The sequence below is a fragment of the Symsagittifera roscoffensis genome, chromosome 3 (genome assembly GCF_963678635.1).
Source record: "Symsagittifera roscoffensis chromosome 3, txSymRosc1.1, whole genome shotgun sequence".
NCBI lineage: Eukaryota > Metazoa > Xenacoelomorpha > Acoela > Convolutidae > Symsagittifera > Symsagittifera roscoffensis.
This window is the reverse complement of record NC_087064.1, coordinates 82,117,489-82,141,115: the sequence shown is the minus strand read 5'-3', so window position 1 is coordinate 82,141,115 and position 23,627 is coordinate 82,117,489. Positions and strand designations below refer to the sequence as shown.

General features: G+C 35.6%; 1 protein-coding gene across 3 annotated transcripts; it reads left to right on the top strand.

Annotated features, from left to right (window-relative positions):
• The first annotated feature begins 1,869 nt into the window (after positions 1-1,869).
• Positions 1,870-21,987, top strand: LOC134842355 (putative leucine-rich repeat-containing protein DDB_G0290503). Of its 3 annotated transcripts, none has more exons than XM_063858647.1 (16): positions 1,870-1,875; positions 4,601-4,773; positions 9,317-9,348; positions 9,907-10,066; positions 10,471-10,669; positions 12,881-13,014; positions 13,926-14,141; positions 14,597-14,719; positions 15,014-15,094; positions 15,179-15,313; positions 15,536-15,781; positions 18,116-18,783; positions 18,986-19,184; positions 20,564-20,784; positions 21,301-21,408; positions 21,483-21,987. In XM_063858647.1, the coding sequence occupies exons 2-16, from the start codon at positions 4,603-4,605 to the stop codon at positions 21,874-21,876; spliced, it is 3,087 nt and encodes a 1,028-aa protein (XP_063714717.1). In that variant the 5' UTR covers positions 1,870-1,875; positions 4,601-4,602; the 3' UTR covers positions 21,877-21,987. The 3 variants fall into 3 exon arrangements, with proteins under 3 accessions (XP_063714717.1, XP_063714716.1, XP_063714715.1); XM_063858646.1 differs by lacking the exon at positions 1,870-1,875 and adding an exon at positions 4,001-4,289 and having other exon boundaries at positions 4,458-4,773; XM_063858645.1 differs by lacking the exon at positions 1,870-1,875 and having other exon boundaries at positions 4,001-4,773.
• Positions 21,988-23,627: the final 1,640 nt, after the last annotated feature.

Genomic DNA, 23,627 nt, shown 5'->3' with positions numbered 1-23,627 from the left:
AATGACGGATGCAAAAGGTTGTTAAATGATTTCTATTGACTTAAACTGTTAGTTCTTACGATTTTTTGGTTAGCTTAACCTGGGTCTATTTGTTCAGGGTTGGAGAGAAAAGTATATCGATTCCGAAGAATGATTTTTACTTTCTCGTGACTAGTATAAGTTAAGGTGTTAACTTACTTAATCTTACTTAGGGGTAGTGATTGTGTTCAAGGGTTGGAGAATAGTAAATCGATCCACAAGGTTCAGGTATAATTAGAACGCGAGTAGTTCGTTAGATACTATTTTAAACTTACTAAGTCTAAGATTTATCCTGGGTCTGGTAAGAGGGGGGATCAAGTGAAGGATGAATAACCGAAGTTCTTCACTGTTTATCCTAATTTGAATGATTAGTTTTGTTTAAAAATTTCTATTAGTCTTGGGTCTTTAGAAAGGGTTGGGTAGTGAATCGACGTTTGAGGTCGTTAGACACTAATTAAGTGGGTGGGGGAGAACAAAGTTGTTCTGTTTGATCCAAGGATAAGCCTTGATGATCAAATTTAAAATGTAATGAAGTAGAAAATGATTTAAGATCCAAGGATAAGCCTTGATGATCTGGTTTTAAAATTAAGTGACTTTAAGTTTTAATGAGGTTTTAAATTTGTGTAAAGGAAAGATTTAGTATTTTATGATATTAGTAAGTTGATGATTGCTGTTATGTTTTAGGTGATGAAGCTGGAACAACAGGATGATTTATGATTACTAACCATTTATTGTCATGCTACTAATTTTTATTTTTATTTTCCAATAAATATTTTTCAAACATGTTTTGTATAATACTGCAGAATTTTAGGAAAACGATCTTAGATCTTTTTATCAATCGTTATTGTATAATATTAATTTTGTTTAGCGCCTGAAATGATTTTGAAGATTTACTTCAAGGTTTTATGTTTGCAAATGGAAATCTAAATTCATTGCAAGTAGTATTCGAAATATAAAAGTTTGTTCTGGCTTTTGCCGAACTATCATATAACTATACGGCAAGTTTCTACTTTGTCGTATGTCGTCTTTGGTTCGATGTCTTCTTCCAATTCCGGGTAGTTCTATTATGGTTCGGAATATTGGCTCGGATCTATTGAGTCGGAGAGACATTTCAATTAAATTATTGTCGTATAACATTTTGTAAATGTTTTTGTCTAATTTCTAATCTATTTTTGGTTAATTCTAATCTAGTAAGGTCTTGTTCGAGACTTATGGTCGCACCAGATGAGTTAGGACTGGAGTGTAACTCATAGAGTAATTTCGGATAGGGTACACCGTCTGCTCGTCACGCTATCTTATTTTCGGCCGGATAGATTCGTGCAACTTCTTAGTCTAATACCGATCCTAATCTTACTCTTATACTATCTAGTCTCAGGTTGTTTAACTAGTCTCTGCTAGGCTCAATAGATCTAGGGTATACTGGTTTATTGCGGCTGCTGAAGTGCTCGGGAGAGTCCAACTAATTTCTAAGTTAAATTCAAATCTCTCTGGTGCTGAAATTACAAGTAACTTCAGCACTTACAAATAAGTGGGTTGTTAGTTAGATGGATCATGATTGGTTAATATTAAATACTTTACATTGGTAAAACATTTAATTTATCCAATCATAAAATATAGTTTAGATCAGGTTCCACTGGTGTAAGCTTCCTTTTGATCCCTTTAGCTGAAAGTTACTCAGTCGAAACAGTAATTCAGAAATAAAGTCGACACTCTCTTCATTGCTTACGGCTACTTCACAGTCAAATAAAACACGGCACTACTAATCAGCTAGTTATTCGGGTCGTTTTTCAATGGTGGGGATCAAGAAAACATCGACAGGAGCTCCCATTGCTTACTCGGATTGAACTGGAGTTGAAAGTACCAATAGCACGAAATGGTAGAGGGGTGAAGAATATTGATGTTAAATTTTTTTTTCTACCACAACATTTAATTAAAAACAAAAATCCTCAATTTCTCGGTGCGGCACCAAATTTATTTGATACAACCAGTACTGTTGCAGACTTTGAACATTTTTTCTGTTTTTTTAAGGATTTTTTTTGCCAAAAAATAATCAAAACTTCATGAAAAATTTCAAAAACGTTATACATATATATTGCTTTCACGATGAACCCTCTGGAAGTTTTTGATATTTTTAGGATTGTTTTGAACATTTTTCAGTTTTTTGTACGGTTGACAAAATTGGTGCAGTATAGTGAAAAGCGCTACCAGTTGTGAAAGGGCGGGGATGTAGAACACTTCCAATACTTACTCGCAGTGACTTGGTGTTGAAATTATCCATGACGCGAATCACTTAAGGGGCTGCAAAGTTTTGATGTGCGCTATTTTTTTCTACCACAACGCTAGTTTTGAAAACTTTGATTTTTTCTTTGGATTTTTCTGAGATATGGAAAAAATTCTAATTTTTTTTCTGTGCGGTATCGAGTTTATTCGATACAACTAGTACTTTTGCATTCTATGAAGTTTTGAAATTTTTGATTTTTTTTGGATTTTTCTAGCACTTCTAAAAAGTTCTCTTTTTTTTTCTGTGCGGTATCAAGTTTATTGAATACAACCAGTACTATTGCAATCTATTTCTTTTATATAGAATGTTTCGCTTAAAATTGATCAAGTTTTTCTGAAAATTTTCAACTACCTTATACTTTGTATTTTACGACTGTTTTGAAATTTTTGAAAAAATATAATGTTTTTTTTCCAGTTTTGTTGTATCTTTTCGGGCCTTTTTTGCTTGGCTTTAAGTAAACAGTCCCAATAGTTGTCCGAGTTGTGATAGGTTACCCTAAAATTGATATATATTTTTTAGAATTACCAATAATTACCATAAATAGTTTCACAAATTTTAAAATTTTTAAAGTTTTTTTTTCAAGGTGATTTTGTGACTGACATGGTTCTTTTTCTCACTTGGATCAGTTTTGTCACCATCAAAACTTCAACAAAAATAGCTTTATGGTTCGCTGGTATACTGTTAACGGTGCTCATTTCAATTAATTAGCATAAAATGGCTATATAAAACTGACGTATTAGATCGGTCTTACCGATTTTTTGTTGAACTGGTTTACCGGTTAGTTGTCAAAGAGCTAATTAATTGACAAAACTAACTCTTTTTTGCTTTTTAAAAGATTATTATATGGCCATTTTGTTCTTGTGGCTTATTAAAATTCTCTGGATGTCAAATCTGTCTGGTCACTTTTAAATGTACATAGCACTTCCTTACATGCAAAATGTTTTTATCAGATTTAGCAACACACAAGCAGCATTTTGATATCAAAATCGTTGTCTAAATACATGAATATATTCTAAATATGCTTAGCGGGTTTGAAAAAGATGCTATACACCAAAACCAATACAGGTGCACAAACCATCAAGGTTGAAGAACTGATTAGTTATTGCACAGGTACTTTCAAATTGATATATTAATAGTTTTACTTTGAATTAGTTTCGAATTATAGAGTAGTTTCATGGGAAAAGCATGAAAACCAAAATTTTATTGCAATCCAATAAAAAACATCCGGATAAAAATTTTCTTCATACAAGGTTGTTAGAACTAAAAACAAATTGTAATTTAAGCTATTTGTAGAGACTGGACCGAGATTTTTTTGAAATTGAGAGGACTGAGGTTTTTACTTGGCACCTGCTCTGGTTTTTTTTGCAGGATGTCCACTTTTAGCTGACCAACTCTAACAAATTTTCAAGTCTTTATACTTTAAAATGATGGCGGAGTGCGCCGAAAGTATGCTAGTTTTTCTTCAAAAGGTGATTTTTTTCGTCATAACCGTTTTTGGTAATTTTTGAAAATTTTGTAGTTTTTGGTAATTTTTTGAAAATTTTGTAGTTTTTGGTAATTTCTGTGCAATGGCGGTCACTCAAAAATGTCCGATTAAACGTTTTATTTTCTTGATAAAATCTGTTTCGACTAGCAGAAATCCTCCCCTTACTGTTGATTGTTTTCTGAAAGCCATGAAACTTTTTCTCAAATATCTGTGAATGGATGATGACAAAATGACATTCTTTGATGGTTCGTTTGTTTTGATATAAGCGTTTAATTAACTTATTTGTTTCGATACAATCGCAACTCGCCACAAACATCAATCGAGTTAAGTCCATCCATGGTTTCAAATATAAACAGTCCACTATTTTATAAGAGATACTTTCACCATTTGTTTGGTCTTATTTTACATCTATTCTGTCGTTTTATTTCTGCATTCTGATTCTTATTGAACCGCAAAAGAGTCCTTTTATACTACGATTCATTACACAATTTGAGATGCTAAATTGTTATTTGAAACCAACAATCTATTGCGAAACTGATAGTTTGATGAACTGTTGGTTTCGTTGATAGAAGAATGTTTAGCTTTAACTAAAAGTTACACCCTATTATTAGTATACGCAGCTAGGTACCATAGTTTTACAAATAACAGTATCTTAGCCACTTTGCTAAACAGACTAGGTTAAACTATTGAAACGCGTGTAAAAGTCTCAAACAAATGAACCTTTTTTTGTAAAAATCAGTGTAAATTTGGCTATATATCTCATTCAAAGCAGTGTTAGTTTCGAAGTGTAGTGTGTTATTGGGGGTTGTCCGAAGTAATGGATAGCTTGAATGACAGAGCAAGTGAAGGTGGCTCTTTTGTCGCCTGGGGAGAGCAGGGGGAGTCGGGGGACGAGTATGAGACAGTTGCCCCCCTCATCTCTCTCGAAGAGGTGCATGAGTTGGCCAAGAAGATTAGTGTGCACTTTATCAGCGCCGACTCAGACAAGGTAGGCGGGATGTGTTTATGTTATTTCTTTTGTTTGAACATGACAAGAATTGGTAAATATCTGCAGGGATTAAAGTTTACGAACTGTGTCTGGAATTCTGAATGTTTCAGTTACTTTCATTCAAGTCTAAAGTAGGGAACTAATGACACCAAAATTATTGCAATCTAAGCTCACTTGACAGGAAAAATAGTATGAACAAAAAAAATAGATACTGATGCGCTTGGGTCAAACTTGATTTGTCACCTTGAATAAAAAATGTAACATTTTTTTTCGGGCGATAATTATGCCTAGAATAAGGATCTACATAATTAGGTGTATGTACAATCTAAGTTTTTGATCAGGCTAAGTTCGATTCAGCGGTGATTCGAACAGAGGAAGAAATATAGATTAAAGTGTATGTTTTCTTGGCAGATGAATTTTATGAAGTGTCTACATCTGCTAGAACACATATTTACATTCTTTTTTCATGTAATTCAGATAAAAGATCCACTCAATTATTTTAAAAAAAGCACGTGTACTCGTATACAGTTTTTCAATAATCTTATAACCTTATATCAGGAAACCGATTATTTAGCAGACCAATCTTTCAGCATAAAAAGTTAAAATTGAAATTTTAGCAGACCCAACGTGCTACAACTGACCCATAATTGGTTGACAGACGTAAAAACAAGCTCACTCTTGGGTCAAGCTTCAATGTTTAAGACAATTATCTCAGAATTTTTCAACAAAATTATCAACTTCAAAAACACACAAGTCTAAATTAGCGGCAAAACAAAGACTTACGCGCACAAAAGCATTCGTGTGGAATGGAAGCGCAGCAGGGCCTAGGAAATTAGACGAAAAGCAAACTAAATGGGGCTAAAAAAATTGAATTTAGACGTCGATTCAAAACTACAAATTTGGGAATTTAGACTTATCTGTATTCTTAACGTGTGTGAAATTTGTTTACTGACTACAATTCACTTTCACTGACTACAACAACTTTCATTCGAGCTTTCTTAAATGCGAAAAAAAATTTATATGTCGCATTGGGATAGCATATGCATTTCAAAAATGTTTTACAAAGTTTGGATTAACGTTTTATTAACCATCTATAATAAATATTTTGACATGCAAAGGGATTATAAACTCTTTATTTATATTGAGCAAAATATGGGGAGAAACGCAATTGCCAACATTAAAACAACCTGAAGACATTTTTAGTCAAACGCTAACAAGACTGATCTGATCGTATATCATAGCTAAGCCCTGAACTTCCGACTACCACTATATCCATATCAAATAGTTTTCGGGAAACGTTTTTTTTGAAAAACTATAAATTTTGGCAAAACTAAAAATCAAGTTTAAAAAGTTGAGTCGTAAGAAATTGATACGACCTTTTAGCTGAACTGAATTCAATTTGGAGCAATTTTGTTGTGCGGGATAATTTGCCACGCATAAATATTTTGCGTTATACTTTCAGCATTATGAACTAAATCTTCAAAACGCCCACAAATTAGTCCAGGGATAGCCAAGTTGGCTATGTTCAAACTCTGAACATTTTTTTTTTTGCGAAAAAACATTGGAGGTATAATAACTTTTTATATTTGATTTCAGTTATTATTTTCAATGGGGAAAAATTTTGTCAAAAAATATTATTTCGATCCCCGAAAATTGACTGAATAAAAAAACCACCCCAAGCATGAATGTATCGTTTTCTTCGAAAGTTTTGACAATAAAGCCGACAAAACTTCGGTAAACGCACGCTGAGCGAAAACAAAAATTTTATCAAAAACAGCAATTGAGTTATGAAACTCATATCACCTCCCTGCTTAAGTCAGGTTTTGAAATTCATAAAGTAAATCAATTACCTATGGAATGGGTAGGACATTAGACTTGTTTTTCATGCTGTTGAAAACAAGCCAAAAAGTAAGCAGACAAACGATATATCGATAATAATTTTTTTTGCAAAAAGTACAACTCATAGTCAGAATTGAACCCCAGACCTTTGTGGACCCAAGAATGAGCGTTACCTCCGTCAAAAAGCAAAAAATTGATAATTGGAACCTGATATACATATAAAGTATATTAGTTAGTTCTGTGAAAAGAGTTGTTAACGCGAAAAATTATAGTGCCCGGTTGCAATAGCAACGGTACTCACAATTAATCTCTTCTATAAAATATTATCTTTTGATAGTTTCTGTAGTGGATGAGAGTGATAAATAATATTACATAAATTTCGTTGATAGCGCTGGAAGCTTTAGAGGAAAATTTACTGAAGCACATTGCGAATGCTTTCATTTACTCTTCAAACTCTTTTTACGCTTGCCATTAGCAAGCAGTATTCAACTGGGAAATAGACTCTTTTTTTTCGGGTTAACAACTTGCTCATAATGATTTCAAACTTCTATGCGATCCCGGTCAACTTAGCTTGGAAGTAACGAATATGCCTGGGACGGCAAAGGTTTGGGTTCGAACCTGACCAGGTCTTGTTTTTTTATCGAGCGGAACTATTCAGTTTGAAATAAAAATGTCGGCCAGTTATTGGTCTGCTTATCTGTTGTCGGCTTAGTTGCCACATCTTGGACTCGGTTTTGTGTTATCTGCGCGCTGTTTTCTAAATGTTGCTTTTAGTGTTCGATTTACTCATAGAATTATTAATTTTATTTATCTTGACTTCATATTTCCTTCTTCGTTTTTTTTTGTGTTTCTTTAAAAATTTTTATTTTGGCTAATCTTTATCAGTTTACTGACCTAATTTTAGTTCGGCTTAAGATAAACACAATTTTAACACTCCCCCCTGCTTTTTTCAATCTGATTGTATATTTACCAATCGGTTTAATGGGATTTCTTTTTGTTTTCATTATGGAAACTAAATTCCAATTTATTGAAAAATTATAAATTTTATCAGAAGGTTCTAATGATTTTCAAACAAGCGTTTAAAATTGAAAGACCGCCTCTTCCCGTGTGTGCTTGTATACTCTCCTAGAGTCTCTTTTCACTACACCCCTCTGTCTTCAGGTTTCCAAATGGTCTAAGGGGAAGATTTTTGATTTTATTTTCGCTGTCTCGAAAACTACCGGTCTCAAATCTGAGTTTTTGGTTTTAATGGATAGATTGTTTTGATAATGTCCCTGCAAGAGTGGCTACGCCCAACTTTCTTACACATAAAGCATTTTTTACATGGAATAAACAAATTCTTGATTTTTGACCGTTTTCTGAATCTGTTTGACTTTTCTCGAAAACTAACCTCAATTTTGATAGTGTGCGATTAATGGAGATAGCAATCAGTGAGAAACTCCCCTGTTTTACTGGCCACTCTCAAAGTATTTTACGCAAAAAATTATCGCCCTCGGAAAAAAATCAAATATTTGATTTTTTGACCGTTTCTTAAACTTTTTGAATAATCTCGAAAAAAGCTCAACCATTTCGAGAAAAGCGAGGTTTTGGGTTAAATTCAAGGAATGGGTTATAGGAAGCTCATGCAATTACTCCCAAATTAATTTTTCTAACATCGAATTTATGGCCATCGGAAAAGTCAAAAGTTTTGTTTTTTGACCGTTTTTTGGACTTTTTTCGCTAATTATCCTGCCAAATCTGATATCATACGTTTAATCGAAACAACAGATTTTTGGAAGCTCGCCTTCATCAGTGGCTATGCCCAACTTCTTTTGAAGAAAAAAGTTATGACCTCCAAACAATTCGAAGTTCTGAATATGTGACAGTTTTTTGGAAACTTTTCGACTTTACGCGAAAACTACCGTGCCATTTGTCATGTTGTATTCAAACGATCAAATCGGTTTTGGGAATTTTCTTTGCTTAAGCTGCCATAATTTGCTCTATGTAGGAAAAATTATGGGATTTGGAATGGAATGACATTTGACCGTTTTTTAGAACTTTTGACCATTTAAAAAAATTTTTTTTTTGAGTTTTCTTTAAAATTACCCCAATAAAATCTGAGATAAAAAAAGTTCAATTGAAAGAATTGGTTGCAATAATTTTTCCTACGGAAGCTGCGACTCCTTAACTTTTTGTGAGAAAAATTTTGTCTCCTTGGGAAAATTGATTATCGCATAAATTTTTTACTCTTCTCATTTATTTTAGTAGAGAGACAATTAAGGTTTTGGGCAAAGTCCAATTTGAGAATTGCTTCAAAAATAGCAAATTCATTCAATATTAAACACTTAACTCCCGCTTTAACTGGCCCCTAATTATTTTTTGTCGAAAAATACCAAAAAAATGGTGCAACTCGTTTTTTTTAACATTTAAAATTTTTTGCATTAAGAGTCCAAACTGTATTTTGTGAATTGTAAGTGGAATCTGCAACAAGGATAATCCCTTTGTTCTTCTTTTGTTATTTTATTCTCTTTGATCATTCCGACAAAACTTTACCATGTATCTGGAATCCAGGAACCTTCAGACTCAAAATTGGGCTCCTATCCAGTGCACAGTTTGGCCTCGTAATGTGTCGACTTATGTTTTTTATTTTTATGTTGTATCGCAAGTGGTGCAAAGCTCCGCTTCGTTCTGCGTTAACTCTTAAATAACGAAAGTTTTGTTTCAGAATCTTTCAATCGACGAGAGACAAGAGCTCAAGTAAGTTAGAGCGAGTTCTCTCTGAAATATTGAAATAAACCTAGTCTTGAATCCTAGTCTTCTATCTCTGTTTATCTTTTATCCTAAGATTTTTAATAAAGTGAAGACACTTTTTGGGTTGTGTTTTTTTTTCGAGAAAAATCTTGAAAATTGTTTACGATCAATTTTCAACTTCTATTCAAAATCGTTTGCTAAAAGGAAGGCATATTATGCGATGAAATTCGAAAAATGATTAGTTAAATAGAAAAACTGTCTTTTTAAAAAACAATCTCTTCAAAACATAGTCCCTCAAAAGTTTTCTTTGTTCTATTTTTTTGAGTCCATTGACACTTTTCTGTTATTCTGCTGACTATGCTTAATTTGATTCAATATTTTTTTTAAAAATGGTGACCTTATCAATATTTTTGAAAAAAAATCCAATTCAACTTGCGAATTACAGGATCAAAATTCTTCAATTTCATTAGCTTTGCAAAACTTCGCTTCTACAATTGCAAAAACTGAATCAGTTGATATCCATAGGGTCACTAACCTTGTGTGAAGCTGTTTTTCACTTCTCAGATGGAACATCATAGTGGCGCTGGAGCAGCTGGAGAAACTGGTCGTCTCCTATGATGAGCTGGAAAGAGAGAAGGGAGATTTGGAGCAGGAGGTGAAGCAGAAGGCAATGGACTGCAGTCGACTACAGGACACCATCAAGACACTCGAACAGTTCCTGGAGGTGAGAACAATACTTTTCTTAGTAATATAGCGCGCTGTGAAGCCTAATTATATTAAGGTGAAATACGGCCATCTGTTCAAGCGATGACTATTTTCTTGCTCGCCATAAGCATAAGAAAAGCTCGGGATAGTTTTGTTTCATCTTTCACAAAAAATGACGGCATAAAAACTGCTTATTGTTTTTTTTTTGAGAAAATTGAACTATTTTACAATTAATGATGCGTGCTTCTTGCTTTTTTCTTTACAGATTGGACACATCGCTTTTTTAGAGAATTTTCCCTAAAAAAGAGAATTAGAGAAAGACAAAAGACATTAGTTAATTTCCCAATCATCGTCGTAGTTCATCTTTCTTTTTTATATCTTTCACCCTCACCTGGAGTTTTGTTTGGTGTTTGGTGTGTGCAGGAGTTTGAGGACACGGAGGAGAAGTTGAAGGAGGAGTTGCGGGTGTTGGTGGGGGAGAGTGTGCGGGAGAGGGCGGAGAAGGAGCGGCTGAAGAGACTGTTGAGTGAGGAGAGCAGAGACATTGTCGAACAGGGACCCAATACTGAAGCAGACATCACGGAGGAGATGCACAGCAGATCTGATGACACTGGTGCTAACGGTAGTTATCATAGAATTATTGACAATCATTACGGGACATATATTGTTGTTGCTAAATAATTAAATTTAACCTCAAATACGATGTTAAAATTTCCATGTATTATCGTTCTTTTTAAACTTAATCGGGAACTAGACTTTTAACCCTGGAAATAACTTTTTCCAGGTTCTTTCTCACTTCGTCTGGGGGTAACGCGGTCACTTTTGCACCCTAAGGTGTGCGATTTGAGTATCGGCCTGACCTTGTTTTTTTCAGTATATATCAAATTGAAAATTTTTTCCCGTTAAAAATTGAATTGTTTGGCTTGTCTGCTCAAGTATTGTTGGCTTAGGTGCCATATCACGGATTCTTCTTTAGCTGTAAGCAAGTATCATGATAGCTGCAAGTGTTTTTCATTGATTTTTCAGGGGGCTCGAAAATTCTAAAGATTTTTCATTCTATCATTTTTTTCGCCTCATTTGATGTCTGCTCAATGATTGCCGGATTTGTTTCCGCTTCGTTAGTTTTGTTCCGTTAGTAACTTAACATTCAATAGTCTTGCTTGGTATATATGCCTCCAAATCCTATTTGATAAAAACAAGTATTATTAAAAATATGGGATTAGGTTTTATTATTCTATTTTTTTGAGACTCTAAATTCTAAATTTTCTCAAAAACTACTCAACCAATGTTCAAAAAAGTATCAGTGGAAGAACGACTTACTCCCCTGTGTTCCTGCAGAATACCTTAGTCTCGTTTTACTTGACCTCACTGTCTACAGCCTTTGAAAAAATCAGTGCGGGGAATATTTGACCTATATATATATTTTCGTTTTCTCAAAAACTACTCTCTCAAAACAAAAACATATATTTCAATGGATGAAATTGTTGTGGAAATCTCTCCTGCCTAAGCGGCTACGCCCAAAATTTTTACAGAAAAAACAATTGTCCTCGGAAAAGCCAATTTGTGGTTATTTGACCGTTTTTGAAAATTCGATTTTTGTCAAAAAGTTGTTCACAAATCTGAGTTTTTGGGATTAATTCAAAGAATGAGTTGTAATCAGCTCCCCTGCATATTCGGTTGTGCCCAATTTTTTGTTTTCACGTAGAGTAATGGTCCTCGAAAAGTCATTTTTTTCGTTTTTTCACCATTTTTCTAAAACTTTTTTTACTTTTTTCGGAAAATGTCCTCACTAATTTTCAGTTTGTGATTTCAAATGAAAATACGGGTTGCGTAAATCTCTTCTGTATAATCCATATGCCCAAAATTTTTACAAAAAAGCAATGGTTTTCGGAAAATTCAAATGGTTGATTTGTTGACCGTTTATGGGAAACTTTTTTGGCTTTTCTCGATAATTATCCTGCCAAATCTGATATTAAGGGTTTAATCGAGTTAACAGGTTTTTGAAAACCTACATTTATAATTTAATACGTCTAGTTTTTGCAATGAAAAATTTAAGGCTTTCGAAGAAGTGAAAGTTTTCGCACTTCTTTGAATGCCAAATCTCAGCTTAAACGTTGAATCGAGAAACCCGTTTTTGGGAATTTTCTCAGCTTTAGTAGCCACGATCTACTTTTTGCAGAAACAAGTTATGGATTTTGGAAAATCTTTGGAACTTTTGATTGTTTTTTGAATTTTTTCTTAAAAAACTACCCTATCAAATTTGAGATGAAGAGTTCAATCGAAAACATCTAGTTGCGAAAAACTTTCCTTCAGAAGCGACGATAAGTGGTGCGAATTTCACACTTGTAATATCAATTTGCTTCGTACTCCCAACCGAACGGACCTGGTCACAAGCAGACTAAGTTTCAGCATGTTTGCGTTTTAAATACCCATTCTATCCGAAATAAGCTTTTTTGTTTTGTATAATTTTTTCGCCGTTTTTTTTATCTTTTTTTAAAGAAAAGTTTTCAATTTAAGTTATATCCGCTGGATTGCCTGATATTATACATATAAGCGAGGCTTTTTTTTTACTTCTGTGGGTTAGTTTGGCTGTTATAATAATAAAATAAAAATTTTCAAGTCCGCGATACAAAAATACAGCCATATGAAAAATAAGTAGACTTGTACAACCGCGACTTGAGAGGCTACCAAGTATTACCTGATCACATTCGCCTTGTCTAGGAAAAACTCGACTTTTTCCAACCCTGGGACAATTCGCAAAAGTTTCAATAATTTGATCTTCATGTATACTTGAATAAAGCGGATGTCATCTTCACCTTTGTTTTCAACACAGCTTCTGACGAACAACAGCAGCTGGGACTGACGACAGATGCGATTCGGCAGCTGAAGGAGATGAACAGAGCCCTGAGGCAGCAGCTGGCACTCAGGGAAACACAGCTGGAGGAGGAGCGGGACAAGGTCGAGGAGGCAAGTACACTTCTTTACCTATTCAAAGCAAATGGGGTTCAGAAAAAAATACTGTAGGTTGGGTCAAGGTTGTTCGGATGCCATATTTGGTTTATCTTTATCCTCATACTTTGTTTTCGTTGTTTTTCCCTGCTAGTTGGCACGCTACTTACCACTGCAAATGGCATTAAGTGAAACGTTATTTTTTTCAGCACCTCTAAAAAATTTCGGATATCTGTAATTAAATCTCAGCCTTAAAAGATATAATCCTACGACGCGTGTACCATTATTGTACTGCCCGAATATCCCGTCCGTAATATGTGAGATTTCTAAAGTGGTTCCATTTCAAAAGTCTATTTTTTCCGTCGACTGGCCTAAGAAAACTTATTGTTTCTACCCATTTTTTTTAGTTCACGAGCTGACGTATATTGAGTTTCTAAACTGAACCATTTATTTCACTGCAGTTATTTAAAAAGCATTGATTTAAAATAAAATGCTTTACGAAAAAGCATTGATAGTAATAAAAACCTGAAATTGTTTTTACATTTATACGCATAGCACAGCACACCGATTGCCCATGTAAACTATCCCCCCCCCCCCCCCAAAAAAAGACCAAGTGAAAAATCTCCCCCTAAAATTGAACGACAAACTCAAGTTGTAAGGGTTTTATGTACTATGCTCAGAGTTTTAGGGTCAGAGGCTTGGCCCGATTGCTTATGCTAATAAAAATGAGCAGAGCCCGGCCCGGCCCGTAAAAAATTGTTCGCCTGGTCCCAATGATTCTCCGCCGTATTTCCAGACAGCAAATTTCTCCATTTTCAAAAGCAAAAACTGAACTATAAGAGCGTTGAATGAAAGTGGCTTTTTTGTAATGAATTTTTTTTGTAATGAAAGTGACTTTTTTGTAATGAATCTTTGCTAATTGATTGCAGCTGAACACGTTTGTGGACGAGATAGAAGACTTCTCGGTGGCGTTGAAAGGGAAAGTGGACAACTTGGAACGACAGATGGATGCTCTGAATGGAGAGCGAGATGAACTAATAGAGCAGAATGAGAGACAGAGGGAACAGATAGAAGACATGAGGAGGATGCAAATGGAGGAGAGCAAGCTGCACAAACAGTCCAACACTTCATCTTTCATCCAGAGGGTAACACATCGCATCTTCAGTGAAAAACGTCACGTCACGTCCATTGTAGCCGAGGCCGGCTCTTTTGCATCATAGAACCAACAACAAAATTACAGCCCAGCCACACTGTGTTTTTGTTTTATGAAAGGGGGCTATAATTGGAGATTGCTGGGGATACGCCCCTCTAATGCGTGATACCAATACCGATTATCATAGCGAATAACACATGAAAACATTTGATGCAAACAAACTTGAAATAATTTCCGACTGAGATGAACCAGTCATCTTTCAGTATTCTCACCATGATAATGGGAAAGCATGAAAAAGTAGCCCTAAGCAGTCATTTTATCAGAGAAAAGCCAATCTTGCGCTTGGAGTTTTTCGGTAGAAAAAGCTTTAGGCTTGGAAATATTTGAGCGTCTGTGAGTTTATTGCTTCTATTTTTCAACAACGATGGTAGAAACATTTTTGTTCAGACTATCTCAGTGGAGTCGCTTAACAACGTGGCCATCTTTGATGAAATTGCTGCTATTCCTGGTCTATCCACTGTGAGTGAGAACTACTCAGAAGACGAGCGATTCAACACCAACTCGCGCCAAGTTAGTCCCTAAAGTGACATCCAAAGCCAGACTCGTTTTGTTTTGCAACCGTTTCGACACCCCCCCCCCCATCAGCTTTCCAATCTTCCTTGCTTTGTACACTGTTTCTGTTACTGTACGGCATTAAGTTCTGCTTTCGCTTATTTAAATCTCAGTATTTTTTCGTTTGTCACTTCGGGTGCTTGATTTTTTTTTTAAATTTTAAGTGAAATCTACTTTGGTACGGATTTCTCTATGCTGATCATAAAAAAATCGTAATTGATATTAAAATGATTTTTTTTGTGAAATTTTAAGGAGAGCGGTGATAATTTGACCGAGGAAGAGGCTTCTTACGCTGAAGTGGTTCAAGAGTTTCAGAAATTTTCCGCCCTACAGGTAAAGATTTGGGTTTTCCAACTAATTAAATAGTAACAAGCTTCACTAGAGAATAATTTGTATAATTGTGTTCCTTCTTTTCAGAACTTTTGCATCGAGTTCGCTGATAAATTGAATGCCCCTGAAGTAAAAAACGACTCATTTACAACAGAAAAAGGTCATGCTAACTACACTTTAAACGGAGCATTCGATGTTTTGTCATCTCAACTTCAACCTTTAGTTAGTTATTGAGTACTCATTCTTGGCATTCGTCAAAAATTGCAAAACTGGATAATTTATTAGAATACAGAAGCCATGTTTAATTTAAAAAATTTTGAATCAATTTTGAAGCAAAATGGTAAAATTTAACTTTTCATCGTGAATGTTAATTAAAACTAGACTACGATTTTTGCGTGGAATCTGAGAAATGTTGTGATTAATAATAAATTTTTTAATATTAAGAACTACGCCGACGATGTCAAAGAACAGTTCGCGACCTTCCTCGAATCTCAGAAAAGCCATCCCTCAGTCGAGTTCAAACAGCACCTTTTAAGTGTAGTGACCAAATTCATCTCCAACTCAAGCCACTCCGTCTTTGAAGAGAGTTTTCCTATTTTGGCCATATCTCTGATGGGCGCTCCTGAAATGCAAGAGGACAACCGCTTAACGATGGCTGAAATCATGCACGATACTTGCTGGACAAAACAGGTAAATCAAAATTCATAGCGGATCTCCAGCTTTTATGGAAAAAATATCATCCAAGAAATATCACATTTCGGCGGCTCTAGTACGGTGGTTTTTTTGTGGCACTTAAGATTATTAGTGGTACTCACCAAAAACTTATCGGCGTAAAAATGGTTTTCAGTCAAAACAAACTTTTCTGTATAAAACAACGATAATTGGTAGCGTCACATTACCTTTCCAGGCCTATTACATTGCCTTTGTTGGTTTTAATCGATTTTCTTTATAAGACCGCTCAAAAACCGCTTAAAAACCGCTCAAATCTTGCTTGAAAACCCGTTCAAAATCACCGCAAGAAATGAGCGGTTTTTTAAGCAAGATTTGAATGTTTTGAGCGGTTTTTTCAAAAAAAAACCGCCCAAACCGCTCAAATCTTGCTGAAAAACCGCTCAAACCGCTCATATCTTGAGCGGTTTTTGAGCGGGATCTCGACCCGGGAGTATCATAAAACTTCCGACCACTCTGATTTAAAAAAAACACCAAAAAATGTTGAAAAAAAAAGAAAAATCGTATTTTTTAAGAAAAGGCAATCGATAGGCGAAAAATGCCCGAATGATTGGTAAATAATATCTAAAATAACGTTAAAAGTATAGTAGAAGTAAATTAGACTCTAAACAAGTCCCTAACAACCTTTATAGCTCAAACGGAGCGTAATGTATCACTAGGAAGCAATTTTCCCCTACCAAAGCCGCAAACAAAAGTGCCAATTGAGAGCAATTTCGAGAATCAGAATCCATATTTTTTTTGTTTTTATCCAATTCAAGCCTAAAAATTTGCATTAACCGTTTTTGTTGATTTAAATATAAACCATAAAGACCACGAATTTTTATTCATGATTTCTTAAAATGTAGCAAACTAGTTATTCATCAAAAGAAAAGAATCAACCCAGTTTTTACCGAAAAACCTTTGAACAGAAATCAGTATCATGTAGATATAGGTCTCTGAGTTTATGAACAAAACAGTCTAATTTAGTTGCTGGGCATCTTTAACAAAATCTTATAGTCTCGTTTGACAAGACTCTGTTGTAGACGTAGAAGACTCTTTTTAATTAGTATCTGTTGCTGTTCTAATGATGGCTAATATTAGTTTACTTCCAAGCGACCGTGGTGCAAAGGTGAGGACGTAAAATGTACAAGTTGGAGATTCAAAACATTATTTCATATAGGGCACTTTTGTCGCATAGAGATGGCATTTTAAGAGGAATTGTAGCTTTTTAACTTTATAGGTAGATACTGAAGTTAAGTTTGAAGACATCATGACATCGTTCCAGATCAGAGTTTCAATTTAGTGAAAATTATGTTATTCGAGGATTCTTTATTCTTTTGTTCCGACCAGCGGGTGTGTTTTTGATTTTTTATTATTTATTTGAACTCGAGCAAATAAAGCGACCCGAGTGAAGTTATTTGAACTCGAGCAAATAAAACAACCCGAGTTTTTTAGCGCCATTTTTGGTATCAAAAATTCAAAAAAATTGCTTCCAACAAATTAAAATTAAAATTAAGATTTTAAGTTTTTCTAGTCTAGAGATTTCCACTCCGGTATATAACAGAATTTTGATTAGTTTCATTTTTTTAACGTTTTGAGCTAGTTTTGCCGCTTGTGTTTGCAAAATGCAGCTTCGAGTCAAATTTAGTCTGGAAAAATCAGAGCACTTTTATTCGACTTTGAGACGTCTGCGTTGTTTTTTTTTCTTTAATTGCGGTCACAGCCAAAAGGGCTTTGATATGATAAAACGCTTGAACCATATGAGCTTTCTGACAGAAGAATACGCCATAGTTCCCTCTTACGCCCTAGTGGAATGGTCGAAATAACAAGTCCTCTTGTATCAGGGCAAAAACTTGAATTTTCAGATTTTATTTTTCCCGAATTGTTTAAGGAAACTATTTTTTTCAAAAAGTAGTTTTTTTCTACATATTACCACACTAAAGGAAACAACTAAGTTGTGCTTCGCTCCTACTAAAACATTGTTTGGATCAACTAACGTGTATTAAATAAATTTTGAAGGATATCTGAGCTGGATTACTTTGAGGCATTTGCTACGCCGTTTATGGTGCATTAGTTATTCAAAATTGCCTAAATAAGCAGTTGTCAAAAACACAAAACTTTAATTCTTTTTTGAATCAGCCAAAATCATAGAATTTAAGCAATAGCAAAAATGAATTCGAGCTGAATAAAAGTATCAGGTGCGCTCTTAAATCATAAAATAAGACAGACAGATACTTTGCAGTTTAATTAATTGAGTAATGATTGAGTTAATTTAAATGTTTGTGTGACATTTGAAACATTTTAAAACTTTTTTAGAATCCAGAAGCCGAAGAAAACCTACTCGATTACTCAAAAACAAGCAAGGAAGAATCGCAAAAAGCAATCAAAGATTCCAACGAGCCGCAAAACTTTACCCCGGAAGCAGTTTGCAATGGTGTCGAAAAAGGTTTTGTTAATGGGTATATCAACTCAATTGATTTGCTTGATACTTCTCGACAAGAACCGCAACCAAAATCCTCAGAACAGCAACTTGAATTACAAGAAATTGTTGAGCCGAAAGACGACAAAGACGAGCGAAGCAGAACTATGACACTTGAAAGTAGCAACGAAGAAATGAGAATGAACGAAAACACTCCGATGAATTATGAAACTGCAGCGATAAATTTGGATCTAACAAAAATTTCAATGGAAAACGCGCCAAACTTTACAGTGGACAGAGTTTCAGAACAAAACAATGCTGAAAGCACCAATAAAGATTTGATTATGGCGGCTTTAGATCCAAGAACATCTACCAAAGACGAGCTCAGAAGCAGCATTATTCAAAGAAGACGAACTATTCTTAGCACTGATGTTTCGCCTTACAGAAAGGAAATGCAGCGAAAAACAAGTAGGCTCGGGCGTGCTGTGAGCATTAGAGCTCCGAGTTACCTGCAAACCCTTGACGAGCTATCGGGAGGAGCTGTTCGAAATGACTTCCGAGAAAGGTGAGGACTCAAAATTGCTTTCGGTACAGCCCTGCATTTTAAAATATTGCTTAGAATACCCAGTAATCTTCACACTAACATAAAAAAGCTACGGTTCAACCTTTGCTTAACCGGTCGAAAAATGTTGTAAAAAACCTTCACTCCCTCGGAAAAATTCTATATCTGCCCTACTTTGGTCAAAACGAAAATCCTTCTTGCATAGGTCCTGTTCCGAGTTTGTGGGGGGTCCCAATTCAACTGTGGGCGTGGCTTCTTCTAATGGAGTAGGGGGTGGGGCTATGCGGATGTTGAGCCACCAGTCCACAGTAGATGTGATGCAGCAGAGTGAGATGAGGAAGCAGAAGCGGTCTATGTGGTACCAGCAGAAACAGCAGAAACATATCACCAAAGGCAATAATCAGGTCGGAAATGTCAAGTCAAGTCCGTCAAAAAGTTTCAAATATATTCAATCCGCAAACAACCGGACCGAACTCACTATCTCACTTGTCACAAAACTTAAGCGACGCACGCTAAGCTGAATTGATCAGAAATGGGCTATCATTTGGGTCTGAATCCAAAATTGTTTTGGGATTTACCCAACAACCATCTGAGAAACTATTTCATGGTTTTTTGGGGCTATTTACTGCATTTTTTTTTGGCCAACCTTAAACTAACCTTAATTTTGATGATACAACACGATTGTTTTGTCGCAGCCTTCCAAGAATTGTTTGAAAAAGCCAAATATCTAGAAATTTGCTTGGTCGTCAGGTTTTGCCTGCCGTAGAAAAATTTTTAGCTCAGTTACAAAATGTTTCAACGTTTCAAATCCTCCATCAAAAAAACCTTGTACACTCCTCTGTCGAAAATTGAACTAAGCTTCGTAAAAAGTGAGTGGATTTTTTGGTCAATAATTTTAGAGATGTTATGTATGGATGCTTAACTACAGTCACTGGACAAAGAGCTTGCAACTTTTAGTTTTCAAGCGATGAAGCGATGATTGTTTTACTTTATCCCGGTTCCTCTGCGACCACTAGAGATTGACGGTTGAAACTTTGACATATGATGAATGAAACTTTTAAATCGAATTTAGCCGGATAAAAACCGTAAAAAGTTGTTTGGACATTAAATTAGAGTGCGTCAGAGATGTGTTCTTAGTGCCAAAAGATCCCCGAAACAGCAGAAGCAGTTTGAAACTGTGGACTTGGAAGTATTCGTAAGAAAGCTAAGGATCTAAGCTAGGCCCTCATTGAAACTTCGCTTCTCATTAAAAAGAGCTAAAACGTTTTTTCACCTCTTGAACAGAATTTGACTGAAAATTCAGCAACTTATTTAGTAAAATGACAAATTTTGAGTTAATTCTTATTTTGTAGCTGAGTTATTTTTTGTATTCAACTTTTTACGGTTTTTATCCGGCTGTATTCTTAAAAACAGTTTCATCCATCATATGAAACTGTTTATGAGAACATTTCGTTTATAACATCACCAATTCGTTGATGTACAGTACTCTTGATAAAAAATTGCTCAAATGTTGAAATTTAGCAAGCTATTGATGTTCTGAATCTCTCGTGGCCTATTCGGCCACCAAATGGTCCTTTTAGTGCCCCTCTGGTTCAAGATTCGACTTGTAATTGCGCGTTTAGACCAGATCAGAGAAATAATTTTTTCATCTCATCCATTTGTCCAAGTTTCAACCGTGAATCGCTATTAGTTGTAGAGAATCGTGAAAAATTCTTGTATTGTATCAGTTGAGAACTAAAAATTGCAACTTCTGTGTGCGCTGGATGTATCTATACTTTTCTAGGAAACGGGCAAACTGACGTCCGAAAAATCTGACCTCATTGTGGCCGAAAAGCTCATGTCGTTCAAAGAGCCCGAAGTGAATGAGGACGGGATGATGCTGATAGACCCCAAGGATCCGAACAGACCCAGATTCACGAAGCAGGAGTTGATGCAGGTGATAGAAGAGAAGGCCAATCTGAGCATAGCCAAGATGCACTTGGAGGATGAACTGGGTGCTTTAAGGTCGGTTATGTTTTCTAATCAGGGTTTATTTGTTCTAAATCAGTGAAATCAGGCGCGGATCTAGGAATTTCTTATTTTCGAAAAAATTTGGAAAATTTTGTCGACCTTTTTTTTAGGTCGACCAAATTGATTTTGTGAGCCCTCAGAAACCGCTATAAAGACACAAATTTTCTGAGCCGGAGGCAAATTTTTGAAAAAAGGCCAAAAAAAGGCGTTTTAGGCAGTTTTTGGAAAAATTTGACCAAAATATCGCGTTTTTTCGGCGCGCGCTCCTCTCCTGAAAATTAGTATAGATTGGCGCCGAAGGCGCCTTTAGAAATATTTTAAGGTCAGTCAGCCAGAAATGGATATCTCAAAATAGTACAAAGGTGGGACCCTTTGGGTCGGCTGGGGCTCGAATCCCCCCCCCCCCCCCCCTAAATCCGCTACAGAGTGAAATACTGAAAAGTTTCTGAGATATACTGATGGTATTGAAAAAACTGTCATGGAAGTTCATCTTAAACTGCTTCTATTTAGACTCCAACTGGAGGATTTGAGAAAGAGCGCTGCCACCCAAACATGGACTGAGAGAGGAGGCGGCCGAGGCAAACAGAAATTATCGACTACGTCTTCCATCCGGAGACTGTTAGCATTCAAACACATTCTGCCCCACATGACTTATTTAACCAATCTCACCACTTGTGTTCTTCTTGTTGCAGATTCGGGATATTCGGCGGCAACAACTCCGCAGCATCCTCCAGAAACCGACACTCTCGGGGGCCCACTTTGTTCCGCTCGTCGGCTGAGCCACGCCGTCAGAGCCAGCCGGTGGTCATAGCGAAAGACAGCCGCGCCCCCTTAGTTGTTCACCAAGTGCCTCCGTCACTTTTTGACCCGAAAGTTGCTATACGTCGCCAGTCTATTGAGGACTCGCAACGTCCAAGGAACAACACTATGTCTCCGTCTGTAATCAGAAAAATTTCAGCCAAATATAGGAACAAAGATAAATTGGTTACTTTGCATCTGCCTTCGAATCAAAGAAGTTCATACGATCCCCAACAGTCGCCAACATCACCAGATTCGTATAAGTTAACTCACTCAACTAGCCATTAAAAACTGATCCATTTTGGTAGAATTGTAATCTATTTGTTATTGATGAAATAAATAGTTAATGAATTAATAATTGTATCAAAAATAGTTGGAAAATTAACTATCTGAAACTAATTTGGCACTATAGAAATTCAGATAACCCAGTGTTACCTGAGCTTTGCAGGACAGCATTATTCTGAATCAAGTAGATCTTTAGGTAGGCAATTTTAAAGAATGATGGCTAGATATTGTTTTTGCTTTTATGTTGTGATTGATGTAGACGGATTCAATAGTTTCAAATTATTCGAGTTGCATTGACTAGCTGTTCTGAATTTATTCCTGTATAACACTGAAGGAATCATGGAAGCTCTTCCTGAGCAAAAGCTCTTCATCACGAAATTACTTTTTTTTACTTTCAAAACGAACTAAAAGTTTTTACGTCCCCTTTCCCCTCATAACACACGCACAGGCATACAAAAAAATAGCCAAAACCTAATAAGCCAAAATTGCGTGCAGCACTAAAAAAGATTACAAGATATGGTAACTAAGCCTGCAAAACATTATTAAGTCCACAATTAAAATGCCAAAAACTTTGTTCAAAACAGAATATTCCCGTTTAAAAATCAAGTCCTGATCAGATTCGATGCAATGCCCTTTGCGTTCCAGGCGAACTCGTTACTCAAAGGGCCGGGAACACTCAGAAATTGGAATTAATTATGAAACAAGGAACTACCTGAGATGAGTTGGGAAGCGTAAATGAGGTGAATTCTCTGAACAAATTTATTTACGGGAAAAAAGTTTAGTAGACGATTGCAATACCCTTGCTTATCACAAGGGTAGTTATTTGTTATTGCCAGGTTTCAGTGCCTTAGGAAAACACTAAGATTGTTTAAAAAAGAAAAAAGTGAGTGTATTGAAAAGAGCCGTACTGTAGAGTTCAATTAGGATCAGTAGCGGATATAGGAGGCGGGTTGATTTGGACGCTCTTCCTTCCTAAAGGGTTCGACCCCCTGATTATACAAAGGGTCCCCTCATAGTAACATTTAGGACCTCTATTTTTGGCTAGCGGACCCTAAAGTTTTTTGAAAGGCGCCTTTGACGCTAATGTATACTACTTTTCACTGGGAAGCGCGCGCCGATTTTTTGGTCAAACTTGACCTAAAAGTGCCTAAAAACGCTCCTTTTGGCCTGTTTTTTCTTCAATCTCGTCTGCTTTTTTTGGTGATTTGAGAGTGTTCTGAAATTCAATAAGGTTTAACTAAAAAGGTCGACAAAATTTTAAACTTTTTTTGAAAATTCGCCCCTCGAAAAAATCCTAGATTCCTGATTGGGATATTCTATCGTCTGAATTTTTTTTTTGGGTTAACAACTTGTTTAACAAAATCCTTTGAATAACTATACTTAATTCACGTGCACTTTTAGTCCGTTTGAATTTAACAAAAAAAATCGGCATGAAGGGATTCTGCTCAGATGCTTTTTTTTCTTTTTTTCCTTTTTCGATTCGCTTAAAAAAATTTATTCGGCCCAAATTATGTCATGCTAAAACCTTGAAAACTTAAAAGTAAAACACAGGTCTACTGCTACTACTGACAAAACTCTTTAAAAATTACATCAGTACTCTTGATATTGAAAATAATGAAAATTTTTTGTCTTTTCCATCAAACTTGGAACAGAGGTAATGACTACGTCTGAGGTGGCAAAGGTCATGGGTTTGTATCCACGCAAGTCTGTTTTATTTTAAAGACAGGTTATTCCGTTTCAACAAAATTTTCAAC

Excerpts from the sequence above, each read along its gene's own strand:
- LOC134842355 (XM_063858647.1), top strand. The coding sequence starts at position 4,603 with ATGGATAGCTTGAATGACAGAGCAAGTGAAGGTGGCTCTTTTGTCGCC. Across the intron at positions 4,774-9,316 it reads TCAGCGCCGACTCAGACAAG|AATCTTTCAATCGACGAGAG; the intron begins GTAGGCGGGATG and ends GTTTTGTTTCAG. Across the intron at positions 15,314-15,535 it reads CATCTCAACTTCAACCTTTA|AACTACGCCGACGATGTCAA; the intron begins GTTAGTTATTGA and ends TTTAATATTAAG.